This window comes from Stegostoma tigrinum, chromosome 30, assembly GCF_030684315.1.
Source record: "Stegostoma tigrinum isolate sSteTig4 chromosome 30, sSteTig4.hap1, whole genome shotgun sequence".
NCBI lineage: Eukaryota > Metazoa > Chordata > Chondrichthyes > Orectolobiformes > Stegostomatidae > Stegostoma > Stegostoma tigrinum.
In genome coordinates this window covers 21,867,953-21,880,534 of record NC_081383.1, presented here as the reverse complement: position 1 = coordinate 21,880,534, position 12,582 = coordinate 21,867,953, and the positions used below count along the sequence as shown (strand labels likewise).

At 38.3% G+C, this 12,582-nt stretch overlaps 1 protein-coding gene across 1 annotated transcript in view; it reads left to right on the top strand.

Moving 5' to 3' along the window:
• Positions 1–12,582, top strand: part of LOC125465730 (protein unc-13 homolog A-like) — a 390,692-nt gene that overhangs the window by 243,195 nt on the left and 134,915 nt on the right. The window contains exons 22-26 of the mRNA XM_059638582.1: positions 2,200–2,350; positions 5,208–5,276; positions 6,815–6,904; positions 9,091–9,225; positions 10,712–10,845. Coding sequence (XP_059494565.1) covers positions 2,200–2,350; positions 5,208–5,276; positions 6,815–6,904; positions 9,091–9,225; positions 10,712–10,845 — 579 coding nt within the window. The remainder of the gene's footprint in view (positions 1–2,199; positions 2,351–5,207; positions 5,277–6,814; positions 6,905–9,090; positions 9,226–10,711; positions 10,846–12,582) is intronic.

Below are 12,582 nucleotides of genomic sequence, written 5' to 3'. Positions count from 1 at the left end.
TTTCCTTTTAAATCTTTCCCCTCTCAGTTTCAGCCTATGCTGTCCAGTTTGGAACTCCCCTGCGCTGGGAAAAAACCCTTGGCTATTCACCCTATCATGCTCCTCATGATTTTATAAACCTCTATAAAATCACCCCACAGCCTCCGACATTCCAGGAAAAAAAGTCCCAGCCTATTCAGCCTCTCCCCACAGCTCAAACTCTCAAAATCCTGACAACATTCTTGTAAAGAGATAGCAGGAACTGCAGATGCTGGTGAATCTGCGATAACAAGGTGCAGAGCTGGATGAACACAGCAGGCCAAGCAGCATCAGAGGAGCAGAAGTTTGACATTTCAGGCCCAGACCCTTCTTCAGAAAAATTTTTTTTCTGAAGGAGATTCTAGGCCGGAAACATCAGCCTTCCTCCTCCTCTGATGCTGCTTGGCCTGCTGTGTTCATCCAACTCTGCACCTTGTTATCTAACATTCTTGTAAATCTTTTCTGAACCCTTTCAAGTTTAACAACATCTTTTCTATAGCAAGGAGACCAGAATTGAATGCAGTAGTCTAAAAGTGGCCTCACCGATATTCTGTCCAGCCACAATACGATGTTCCAATTCCTGTACTGTTTGCACTGACCAATGAAGGCAAGCATTCCAGATGCCTTCTTTATCACCCTGTCTACCTGCAACTCCACTTTCAAGGAACTGTGCACCTGCATCTCCCCCTTCCCGGTCTCTTTGTTTGGCAACAATTTCCAGAGCCCTACCATTATCTGTATAAATCCCTGCCCTGACTCACCTTACCAAAATGCAACACCTTACATTTATCTAAATTAAACTCCATCTGCTACTTCTCAGGCCATTGGCTCATTTGATCACATCCCGTTGTACTCTGAAGAACGTTCTTTGCTGTCCACTATACCTCCATTTTGGTGTCATCTGCAAACTTACTAACCATACCTACGGTGTTCATCCAAAATCATTTTATATAAATGATGAAAAGCAATGGAGCCAGCACCAGTCCTTGTGACACACCACTGGTCACAGCCTCCAATCTGGGAAAAACAACCCTCTACCAACACCATCTGTCTCCTACCTTCAAGACGTCTGGTTCCCTTTAAGTTACCATTGCATAGCTTGACAACTCCAGTCAACTAACAGCCCAAATCTTGGTCTTTGAACTGTCACAGAGATTGGATATATGACCAGAGATGCGCATTGGGAATCTGCATGGAAGTACTCACACTCTGATCTGCAACTCTGAGCTAAAGTCACAGGCTTCAGATAGTTCAAATGAACTTACCTGAACTACCCAAGGACTATTAGACAAAAAGGTCCTACACTGACTCGAGAACTAATGCCCCAATCACTCACATTGGCTCCCACTCTAACTCCTGCGCAGCTATCCACTATTCTCCCAAACCCATCTACCACTGTACACACCTACTACTTCACCAGTTACACCTTACCCAACCACGTCCACCTTATTCATTCATTCACTCACCCGTTGAACAGTATACTTCCACTCATCTGTTGTCTAATGTTGAAACTGAACCTTTAAACTTAACCATATGCCAGTTGGTTCTGTTATAAAGGGCTGTGCCCTATCTTACCCTGCTTTGACAGAGCTTTCCAAGGTGGGCTGCACTCTTCTTATAAAGCCGGTCTCTGAAGACCCACCAAGAAAGATGAAGTGTTGAGCTGGGGGAAAGTTCAACTACAGCAGCAATCCAATTATGTTTATGGATCCTTGGAAGATCCAGGCTCTTACTTCTGTTCCCATCAGTTTTTCTTCTCTTAAAAACTTTGTTAGTTGTGTTCCACTGTACACGTGTGTTGATTTTTCTTCTCTCTCCTAGTTATTTTTTAAACATGTCTTGTGGGTGTTGGCAATATGTTTGATTGACAGGAGGAGCACAGTCAAGCCTTATGCTGTCTTTGTTCAGTGTCATGACATATGCATCTCTCATGGGACCAATGTACATCTAGATAACTGCCTCTGACCTAAGGCATTGAATTCAGTTGTAGTTCCACTTGTCATAGACCCAGCTGAGAGTGGTAGCGTTCAAGTTTAAATGATACAGTTCATCTATTCAGAATCAAAAATCCTGTTGGAATTGCTTTTATCTTCAATGGGTATTATGTATTTAAAGACAAATTAAAATTTAGAAAGATGTTCTGTTGCCTCTAACTATTGTATTTTTATTATATTTTTGTAGGCATTTTGCCTGCCTGTCTTCAAAGTACATGTGCCCTGGAGTACCAGCTGTAATGAGTACTCTGTTGGCAAATATCAATGCTTACTATGCGCATACCACTGCCTCTACCAATGTATCTGCCTCTGATCGTTTTTCAGCTTCCAATTTTGGGGTATGTATTCATAACAGGGCAGTAAATCTTTCACATTTCACATTGATTTTCTGTATTTGTAAAATCTTCTGAAAACTTCTGTGAAGTTTGTGGAAATTCGCCTCTAATTTTGTTGACCTGCTCAAAATATGGATTTGTCCAGCATGATTAGTATTAGATTTATGCAATTTTTCTTTACTTGCTATAAATATTGTGAAATTTGAATCAAAACTCTATTGACAATTTGCAGCCTTCATTGTTAGAATAGTAGAAAAGATTTCAGAATTTGTCCTTCGTGAAATTGTTTCCAAGAATAGCCTTTATCCTATTTCTATCCATAGAAAGGCTGGAAGTTAAAAACAGATATTAACGTAAAGCTACAATTCTACTGTACATGAGAAATAAGCTTCTCTAAGGCATTTGATAATTATGGCCATCATTTGAAGTATAGCATAATATAGCTGCTTACTGTGTATTGTTAATAATTTATTCATTTCAAGTCATGAGATCAAGCCATCAAAATAAGAATACAAGACAGAAAACACTGTGCTCCTCTTTTCTGTATTCTCTGTATTTTACAACTGTATATACCCAGGCTAAGAATGGTTTTTTCATTGATAATGGCTGTATCATGGCAATGGGACATGTCTGTCTTGGGTAACTGATCATTGCTCTGCGCATACCTTTTGTTTGTAAGTTACTTATGTGAATAAATGCAGAGTGAAATGATACATTTAAATGTATCCCTCAGATAACAGGTTAAATGATGTGCATTCTCCACACACCAGCCTTGTCGGTCTCTCAGGCCTTGGTTCAGGAAATGTTTTGGGACAAAATAAAATGATCTTACATGTCGAGGTTCATTCTCATGTAGGGGATCATTGAGTAACGTAACCATACCACTGATAATTTAGTGATAATGGGAACTGCAGATGCTGGAGAATCCAAGATAACAAAGTGTGGAGCTGGATGAACACAGCAGGCCAAGTAGCATCTCAGGAGCACAAAACCCGAAACGTCAGCTTTTGTGCTCCTGAGATGCTGCTTGGCTTGCTGTGTTCATCCAGCTCCACACTTTGTTACCACTGATAACTTAGTTTATTTTAAAATGTTGGTTCTCCCTTTGTGACTATCCTAGTATGTTATGGCCTGTTGCTGATCCATCCTAACATAGTAGAAGGTAATTAATCTTTATTTAAACTTCCTGGAGTGTCAGTAAGCAAAACCCTGCTGATGAACTTTCTTATGCCCTGGGACATTTTACTTTCTTTTCTGGGTGAGCGTGTCACTGGCTAGGTCAGCATTTATTGCCCATCCCTAATTGCTTTGGAGAAGAAGGTGGCGATGAGCTGTCTCAGTGAACAGCTGCAGACCTTAGTTTATAGAAATAGCCACAGTCCTGTTAAGGATTGAGTTCCGGGATTTTGAATGAGTGATAATGGAAGAACAGCTATATGGCTTCAGGTTAGGATCATGTGTGGCTTGGAGGGAAAATTGTAGTTGGTAGTGTTCCAATGCAACTGCTTCCTTTGTCCTTCTAGGTAGAGGATATGCTTGAGGGCTGCCTGAGGAGCCTTGTAGATTGTACATACTGCTGTCACCATGTGTCTTGCTGAAGGGTGTGATCGTTGAAGATAATGGATGATGTGCCAGTCAACCAGGCTGTGTTGTCATGTATTGTGACAAGCTTCTTCAGCGTTTTTAGAACTGCACTCATTGGAGAATGTACCATCACTTTTCTGACTTTTACCATGTAGATAGTACACTGACACTGGGGAGACCGTAGTAGATAGCTGGGGGTGCGGCTTGGGGTGGGAGGAAGGGATGGGTGAGAGGAAGAACCGGTTAGGGAGGCAGAGACAGGTTGGACTGGTTTTGGGATGCAGTGGGTGGGGGGGGGGGAAGAGCTGGGCTGGTTGTGTGGTGCAGTGGGGGGAGGGGATGAACTAGGCTGGTTTAGGGATGCAGTAGGGGAAGGGGAGATTTTGAAACTGGTGAAGTCCACATTGATACCATATGGCTGCAGGGTTCCCAGGCGGAATATGAGTTGCTGTTCCTGCAACCTTCGGGTGGCATCATTGTGGCAGTGCAGGAGGCCCATGATGGACATGTCATCTAGAGAATGGGAGGGGGAGTGGAAATGGTTTGCGACTGGGAGGTGCAGTTGTTTGTTGCGAACTGAGCGGAGGTGTTCTGCAGAGCGGTCCCCAAGCCTATTATTAGTACACTACCTTAAGTTAAAGCAGTTCAATGACATACCACCCACTTATTCATATTTTTACCTAAAGACAAGGTGCCCTTGACCTTTTAGGTTGTTTGTGCATGTGATAGAAAAATCACTGAAAAATTTAAAGTAAATATTCAACAATAAATGCTACAAATCAAATATATTGCTATAAAATTAATAGAAGAGATTTTGCTGCGTAACATAATGGCCAATTTTCCATTAAAGAATCCCTGTAGAGTCTAAGATGTGTGGATCATGTGGAGAAGCCATAAAAAAAGTCAATATCAAGTAGCAGTGTTGCAACTAACTGTATGAACCCAGTGTTTTATTTCTATAACTTTTCTGATGTAGTGAATGACTGTGTTGATGCTTTTTCATTCTAAATCAATTCGAAATAACCTGTTCCAAATAATTTATTTAGATTGTGATGATATGTTATTATTCAGAAAAGTAAATTATTAAGAGATGACTGCCTATTTTTGCCTAAAGGGACAAATATTGTTTAAGGTGAAATCAATAGAAATGAAAATTGATCAGTTTCTAAGACATATAGTTGATCCACAAAGGTGCTTGTAGATTGTCAGATGGCAGTTTGAAAATCAACCCTTTTGTTTGAAATCATTAATAAAATATTTCTGTTGTCTCTTGCAGAAAGAGAGATTTGTAAAACTTTTAGACCAACTGCACAATTCTCTTCGTATTGATTTGTCAATGTATAGGGTGAGTTTTGATACAAAATGAAGTTTTCTAAGTTTTATTCCTGTCTAAGCAGAATTATGTCATGATTAAAAATAGAAATAAAAGTCACAAATAGAAATTCAAAGTAAAGTTATCCAGAAGATAACAGAAGCCTGTGTTAAAGTTTCTTAAATTTTACTGGATTCAGAAAGTAGCAAATTGATTACAATAAAAATCAATATAGTTACAAAGGAGAAAAAAGAATCTGGTTTAGTTTGTCAGCTTTGATGTTTCAGATTGAAATACTTATTTGAATGAATGGGCTTCTGTTGAAATGGGCAAATTTTTGTTGTGGCTGTATTAACCTACTACATTGACTAAGTTTGACACTGAAGTATAACGTGTTTAGTGAGCTATCATGGATATATTTTACATCTAAGAATTCCTGAAGATTCTCACATGTTAAATTTTGTTTTATATGGGAGTGTCACATCAATTTAGTAATAGTTTAATAGAGAAGCTGTTGTAGACCCTTGGTTATTACAACCAAATAATAGTACACATATGCCATTCTGCAACTTTCCAATATGGGATGCTCACTTCAGAAGCCCTCAGGCCAGACTTGGCAGAATGGGAGGTAGAGGGCAAATTCAGGCTAGCAGTGGTTAGAGTAGCTCTTGTTCTTCACCATTGCGCATAAATTTACATGTCAATAAAGCACATATCTTTTGGTTCACAGTACCTTTAAGAATCACTGTTTAGGCTGCTGTTGCAGCTATCTAACATGTTCTATCAGTGCTAAGTTCTGCAATAGGCATTAAGCTCCTCAATGTCATTTGCAGGGGAACTGCTTTCTTTTTTAGACAATAGAATGTAGAATTTATTTCAAACTCCCTTGAGGGACGAGTCAAGAGAACCGTCACCTCTGGATCTGAGTAAAATAAGGTATAGGATTCAATTTCTAGGCCATCGGGCCCTATTGCATGGTTCAATTTCTTCCATTCCACAAGGCATTACTATTTTTTTTGTATCGTGACTGGATCTGTTCTACTGCAGCATGGTAAATTAATCAAAAAGTTGTGTTAATTGTCTTGTGCAACTAGCTTGTGCTACAGCACTTTTACATCGTACCTTACATTTCTACTGTTATTGGTATATATTTTTACAACCTCTCCTCCATGCATGATGTGAAATATGATAGACAAAAGCAATCTAATTTATTACTTGAAGAATTATATAATGTCTTGGAGACCATACTACAGGCAACATCACAGAATGTGACATGATAATGTTCTAAAGCTGGGTTGGATAGAATTAAAAAGTGTGTTTAGGCTTAACACAGAAATAAATCTCTTTAAGAGTTAAACTATCTGAACAGTGGAACAATTGAAAGTACAAAAATTATTGTATTAGTTGAATTTACCTGTGGTACAACAATGCTGAAGTGTGTATTCATCTGAAGTGCTAAATCCCTAGATTGTACCCAATTAGAATGCGCACTTTGTAATACTGTTAAAAGTTGAATGGATTTATTTAATAAAAAAGTTTGCATTTACAAATAAAATATTTGCTTTATGTAGAATAATTTCCCAGCAAGCAGTCCTGAAAGGCTACAAGATTTGAAGTCTACAGTTGATCTTTTAACCAGTATAACCTTCTTTCGAATGAAGGTAGGTCAATATATATTTAACTAATTCTATGCTGGTGCCGTAGTTTGGAACAGAGAAAAGTACTGCTCGAGGTAAAATAAAATGCAGTCACATTGTGGGAACATTTTAACCTGGACTTTCTGCTAGATTGTACTCTATTTGCCAAAACTTAGTCAAACTGGTACAAAAGGTCAAGGAGCTTCAAGTGAAAATTATGCCCAGTGTAAAACAAATTTTCACGATCTTTTACACCAGCTTATAATTTTGAATGCTTTTCTTTTAGTAGCTTAACAATGAACAATATTTGCTCAAGATTCAGCTCACAGTTGTTTGCACATTGTTATGAGCAGTTGAATAGGAATGAATTGGCTCCTTTTTTTACAATCTCTTTAGTTGGCTGCAAAGATTTATGCTTTTTTTGGCAGTAGGCTCTCTCTCATTGAAATAAATTACCCAATGTCAACTGAGACAGTAGGGATTCAATTGCAAGCTTTACTTGTGTGGAAGCAAGAATATCTGCTAACCCTAAGAAAAATAATAAAATCGCCCTTTATCTGACAATATAATTATTTCAAGATAATTTCCTTGGACATCATTGATTCAGTTGTGGCACTTGTGGTATGTTCCATAATAGTGGATGTGGTTTGAATCTCTTGAGTTGTGACTAAACTGAGATCCCTGCATATTGTTAGTCCTCTTGTAACATAAGAAACTGAATGTCAATATCATGATCCTTTTTCTGTTTGATAATGACGTTTGGGTGTTGCTGGCTGGGCGTTTCCCTAGTTGCCATTGTGAAGGTGTAGTTGCCATTGTGAAGGTGTTGGTGACCTGTTCTTCTTGAAAAGCTGCAGTCCATTTCATATATGTAGACTCCCAATGCGAGAGTGTTCCTGGATTTGTCCTGGCAACACTGAAGGAATGGTGATTTATTTCCAAAGCAATCTGGAGAGTAGCTTGGAGGGTAATTGCAGGTAGTGATGTCCATATGGGGGTATGTGCTGCTCTTGTCCTTCTAGGTAGCGGTGGTTGTGAGTTTGGAAGGTGTGGTCTAAGGAGCCTTGGTGAGTTCATGTATGCACTGGTACACACTACAGCTACTGAATGTTGGTGGCGGAGAGAGTAAATGTTTGTGGATGTGGTGCCAGTGAAGTAGGTTGCTCTGACATGGATGGTGTGAAGTTTCTTGAGTGCTGTTAGAGCTGCGCTAATCCAGGCAAATGGGAATATTCAATCACACTTCTGACTTGTGCCTTGTAGATGATGCACAGGTTTTGGGGAGTCAGGAGGAGAGTTGCTTTCTGCAAAATTCCCAGTCTGTGACCTATTCTTTTATCTGTAGTATTTATATAGCTAGTCCAGTTCAGTTTCTCATTAGTGATAGTAGCCGATTCAGCAATGGCAATGCAATTGAATGCCAAAGAGCAATGTTGTAGTTGGGCATGTTGGCTTCAGAATTTGAGGAGTTGCAAATGTTGTGGAATATTGTGCTGTCATCAGTGAACATGCCCACTTCTGCCCTCATGAAGGAGGGAAGGTCATTCATAAAGCTCCTAAGGATGGTGTAATTGCTTTAAGTGCTCCAAGGCAAAATGGAGTATGAGATCTTTATACCCACTGGTCACGTGCTAGTTGATACTGGTAGTACTGTGTGCATGTTTTGATGTTATATTGCCATTCTGTGGAACATAATACAACAGGCATATGTGCATGTGTTATAAAAATACAAAATTATTTAAAGTAAGTAGATGGTATCTAAACATTGAAAATCCAATGTGAACATTAAGAAGAAAATAGATATTTTTAAGGGGGTTGAATATATATACTCTCCACTTAGATTAAGAACATTTGGGTTGGAGAGAATTTTAAACAGAAGGTGGTGAAATGATCTCTGATTCTAATGTGTAATTGTTTTCAGAGGTACTATTGTGCTTCCTAATTCCTTTATTACACAATCAAATATGTTGGGGCAGTCCACAGAGAATGTGAGGTTGAAGATTTATTTGTTTCGCAATTTTAGGACTACATTTATTGTTTCTTTAAAATGAAGCAAAATGCAGCTGAGAAACAAATGGAAAATTTGATACTATTGTATAAATGCAGTGTTATGTTGAGAGATTGTTGCCCTTTGGAGGAACTAAGAAAGTACAGAACAACATCTTATGATTTTGTAATATTTTAAGACCTGTTTCATTCTCTCTTCTTAGGTTCAGGAACTGCAGAGCCCACCACGGGCAAGTCAGGTAGTGAAAGATTGTGTGAAGGCTTGTCTGAATTCCACTTATGAGTATATCTTCAATAACTGCCATGAACTGTACAGTCGAGAATATCAAACAGACCCAGTAAGTTCACGTCCTGCTTAGACATTTCATCAAATGATTCAAAATTAAAAAATTGACAAGGGCCCTTTTATTGTAATTTGATACACAGCCTTTATATTTACTTTTGATGTTGCGTTTTCCAGGCACACACAGTTTATGATGCAATGGGCCCTAAGTGATGAAAGGGAAAAATAATTAGCATAATAATTGCAATTGAATTAAATTAAAACTAACTTACTGCAGCATTCTCTTTAAAATACTTGGTTACTTTGGAAAAGCATGCACACAACAAAATTATCCTGTATTAACAACAGCTGGCCTCCATGTTTGAATGGTGGCATGACCTAGAAACTTAATTTAGTTTGCTTAGAAATAACAGAAAATTCACAGACTTTTAGAATCCAGCATGTTGGAATATCTTGCTTGTTAATTCATTTCTCTGACAGTGTAATTAATGCATTTTGGAATGGACAAAGTAGGCATCATTCACAATTAAACCATTTGAGAACAAAGATTAAATTATACAGATACAATTGACACCTGTCAACTATCTTAGAAGCACACAATAAAGCCTGCTTTAGTCTTATATTTATGACAGAAAGATAATCTCTGCACATTCTCCTTTCTATACTTACACAATGCCATAACCTCTGAGCCTTACTTTTATGGATAAAATATGTCCCCAAAATGGATACATTCTTAACATGTATGACCACTAAGAAGTTAAGTACATTAACTTACAACAGAGGAGCCTGCTTCCTGTAGAAAGTAAATAAGCATTTTTGCTAATTCTTTTCTGTAAAATTATAATAACTGTAGTCAGTAAACTAACCTGTTAACATCTATTTTGAATGGTTTACAATAAAATATTGAGTATTGGATTTTTGTACAACTTGTATGTTGTCACATTTTATATTCCGATCATGTGAACAAACCTAAAATATGTAAACCTTATTTTGTCTTTCTAGACTTTAAGCTTTGGTATCAGGATCCTTGGTCACGTAGCAAAATGTAATACTTGCAAAAAAACTCAATCACTTAACAAGACAAGCCGGCCCTGTTACTGCAGAGCCTTTTAACAAAAGATGCAGAGCCTTTTTCTGATGCAATATGGGCAAGTGAGAAAATATTCTTTGACAGACATTACAGTTTACAATGTAATTATACAATGAATAGCCAGTGCTCTGTACAAAAATTGACGTATGATTTTTGAAAATAATCTTGATTTGCAGTGCAAGAGGCAATCCTACTAATGTTGTTCCAGTTTTAATGCAACATAATTTTAAATACAGAATAGGGGAAGAAATCTAATACCTGAGTAGACCACAGTGCTTTTAAAATTAAAACTATCCATCATAAAAGGGATAGAATTAGGCAACATTAGCACTCACCAGAACAATTCTTTTGGTTGGTGGGTATTTTCAAGGTGGCAATCAGCTAGCCACAAAGAAAGGAATTTTTTGTACTCGATTTTAAGAAAAAAGTAACCTTTTTTTTCATCCAACAGAATAAAAAAGCCGAAGTCCCCCCAGAGGAACAAGGGCCAAGCATTAGAAATTTAGACTTTTGGTCCAAACTTATCACACTCATTGTTTCAATCATAGAAGAGGACAAGAATTCATATACACATTGCCTCAATCAGTAAGCATCTATCTCCTCATTTGTCATTTTTATTATATTTAAACCTACTGAAGTGTTGTTTTACACATGTAATAAAATCCAGTTCATACTTTGCACCTTCAAGTAGATGTTTAATTGTCTTTCATCTAAAGATTAGCACTTCTGCTATTCGATTATTTGCCATTTCAGGGAAAGTGTGTTTTTTTTAAAATCTCTGAAATGCATTGATAAAGGACGTCTAGCCCAGTTCCTTTGGTCTTCAGGTGCAATAATAATTGGCTTTAAAGAGAATTGATCAGCTATCCTTATATTTAATTGTTTAATTTCTTAATCTATTGATCAATGACAACATCCGCTTATGTGGTGCTTTTAATGCAGAATTCTCACAAGGTCCATCATCAAACATAACCAGATCAAAATGTTATTTATTTCCCATCTGTATTGCCAGTGTGTACAAATCTAAATGATACTTTGAAATCACCTTTCTTTGAAAGGCTGAAAATGACTCAATCTAGTTCTAATTTTTGACTTGTGCAATGAACTGCTTCAGTTTTGAGCAGATTGTAGATAGTGTTAAAATGCTAAAATTCTACGAGATGCAATTCAAGTGAAGTGTCAGCAAGTGCACCATGATGGATTGATAGCAGCTGCATGAAAAAATGTTATATGTCATGTAAGGTTTTCTTTTAGATCCATAAAGTTAGTCCAGAAAGAGGCATTTGCAGATTTAAAGATAATGGGAACTGCAGATGCTGGAGAATCCAAGATAACAAAGTATGGGGCTGGATGAACACAGCAGGCCAAGCAGCATCTTAGGAGCACAAAAGCTGATGTTTCGGGCCTAAACCCTTCATCAGAAAAGGGGAATGGGGAGAGGATTCTGAAATAAATAGGGAGAGAGGGGGAGGCGGACTAAAGATGGATAGAGGAGAAGATAGGTGGAGAGGAGAGTATGGGTGGGGAGATAAAAGCCACACCTCTATTTCCTACCTACTAACCTCATCCCGCCCCCTTGACCTGTCTGTCCTCCCCGGACTGACCTATCCCCTCCCTACCTCCCCACCCATACTGTCCTCTCCACCTATCTTCTCCTCTATCCATCTTCAGTCCGCCTCCCCCTCTCCCTATTTATTACAGAATCCTCTCCCTATTTATTTCAGAATCCTCTCCCCAGCCCCTTTTCTGATGAAGGCTCGAGGCCCAAAATGTCAACTTTTGTGCTCCTAAGATGCTGTTTGGCCTGCTGTGTTCATCCGGCCCCACACTTTGTTACCTTATTTGCAGATTTAGTTTGGTTGCCTCGAGGAATCAGCAGAACACTATGAACATTAATCGCAATCTCTTGAAACATCGTAGCACAGCAAAGAGAAGGTGATCATAACTGACAAACGTGCTGCGTCCATTACATTCTGCAATAGTGTAGCTGATATTTTCTCACTTAGATGTTAAACTTCTACCAGCCAACAATAGGTAGCCCTAACTGACAAAACTACCTACTATGCTTGGGCAGTTCCTCTAACTGGTCTCCATCCCCCTTATTTCAAACATGATCCCTTGAAGGTATGCCTTCAAATGATTTTTCCGGAATCAAAGTTTTGAATGTGGAATGTTGCCTTCGCCATCTTGAGAGATCAGCTACGTAACTTTTCAGAATGCTTTCATTAACTAAGACTCAGATGACGAATGATAATTTATGTCAGTCTGTAATCAGGAGGCAGAGTTGATTAAACTGCATTAATTTTAATAGGCGTGATTTGG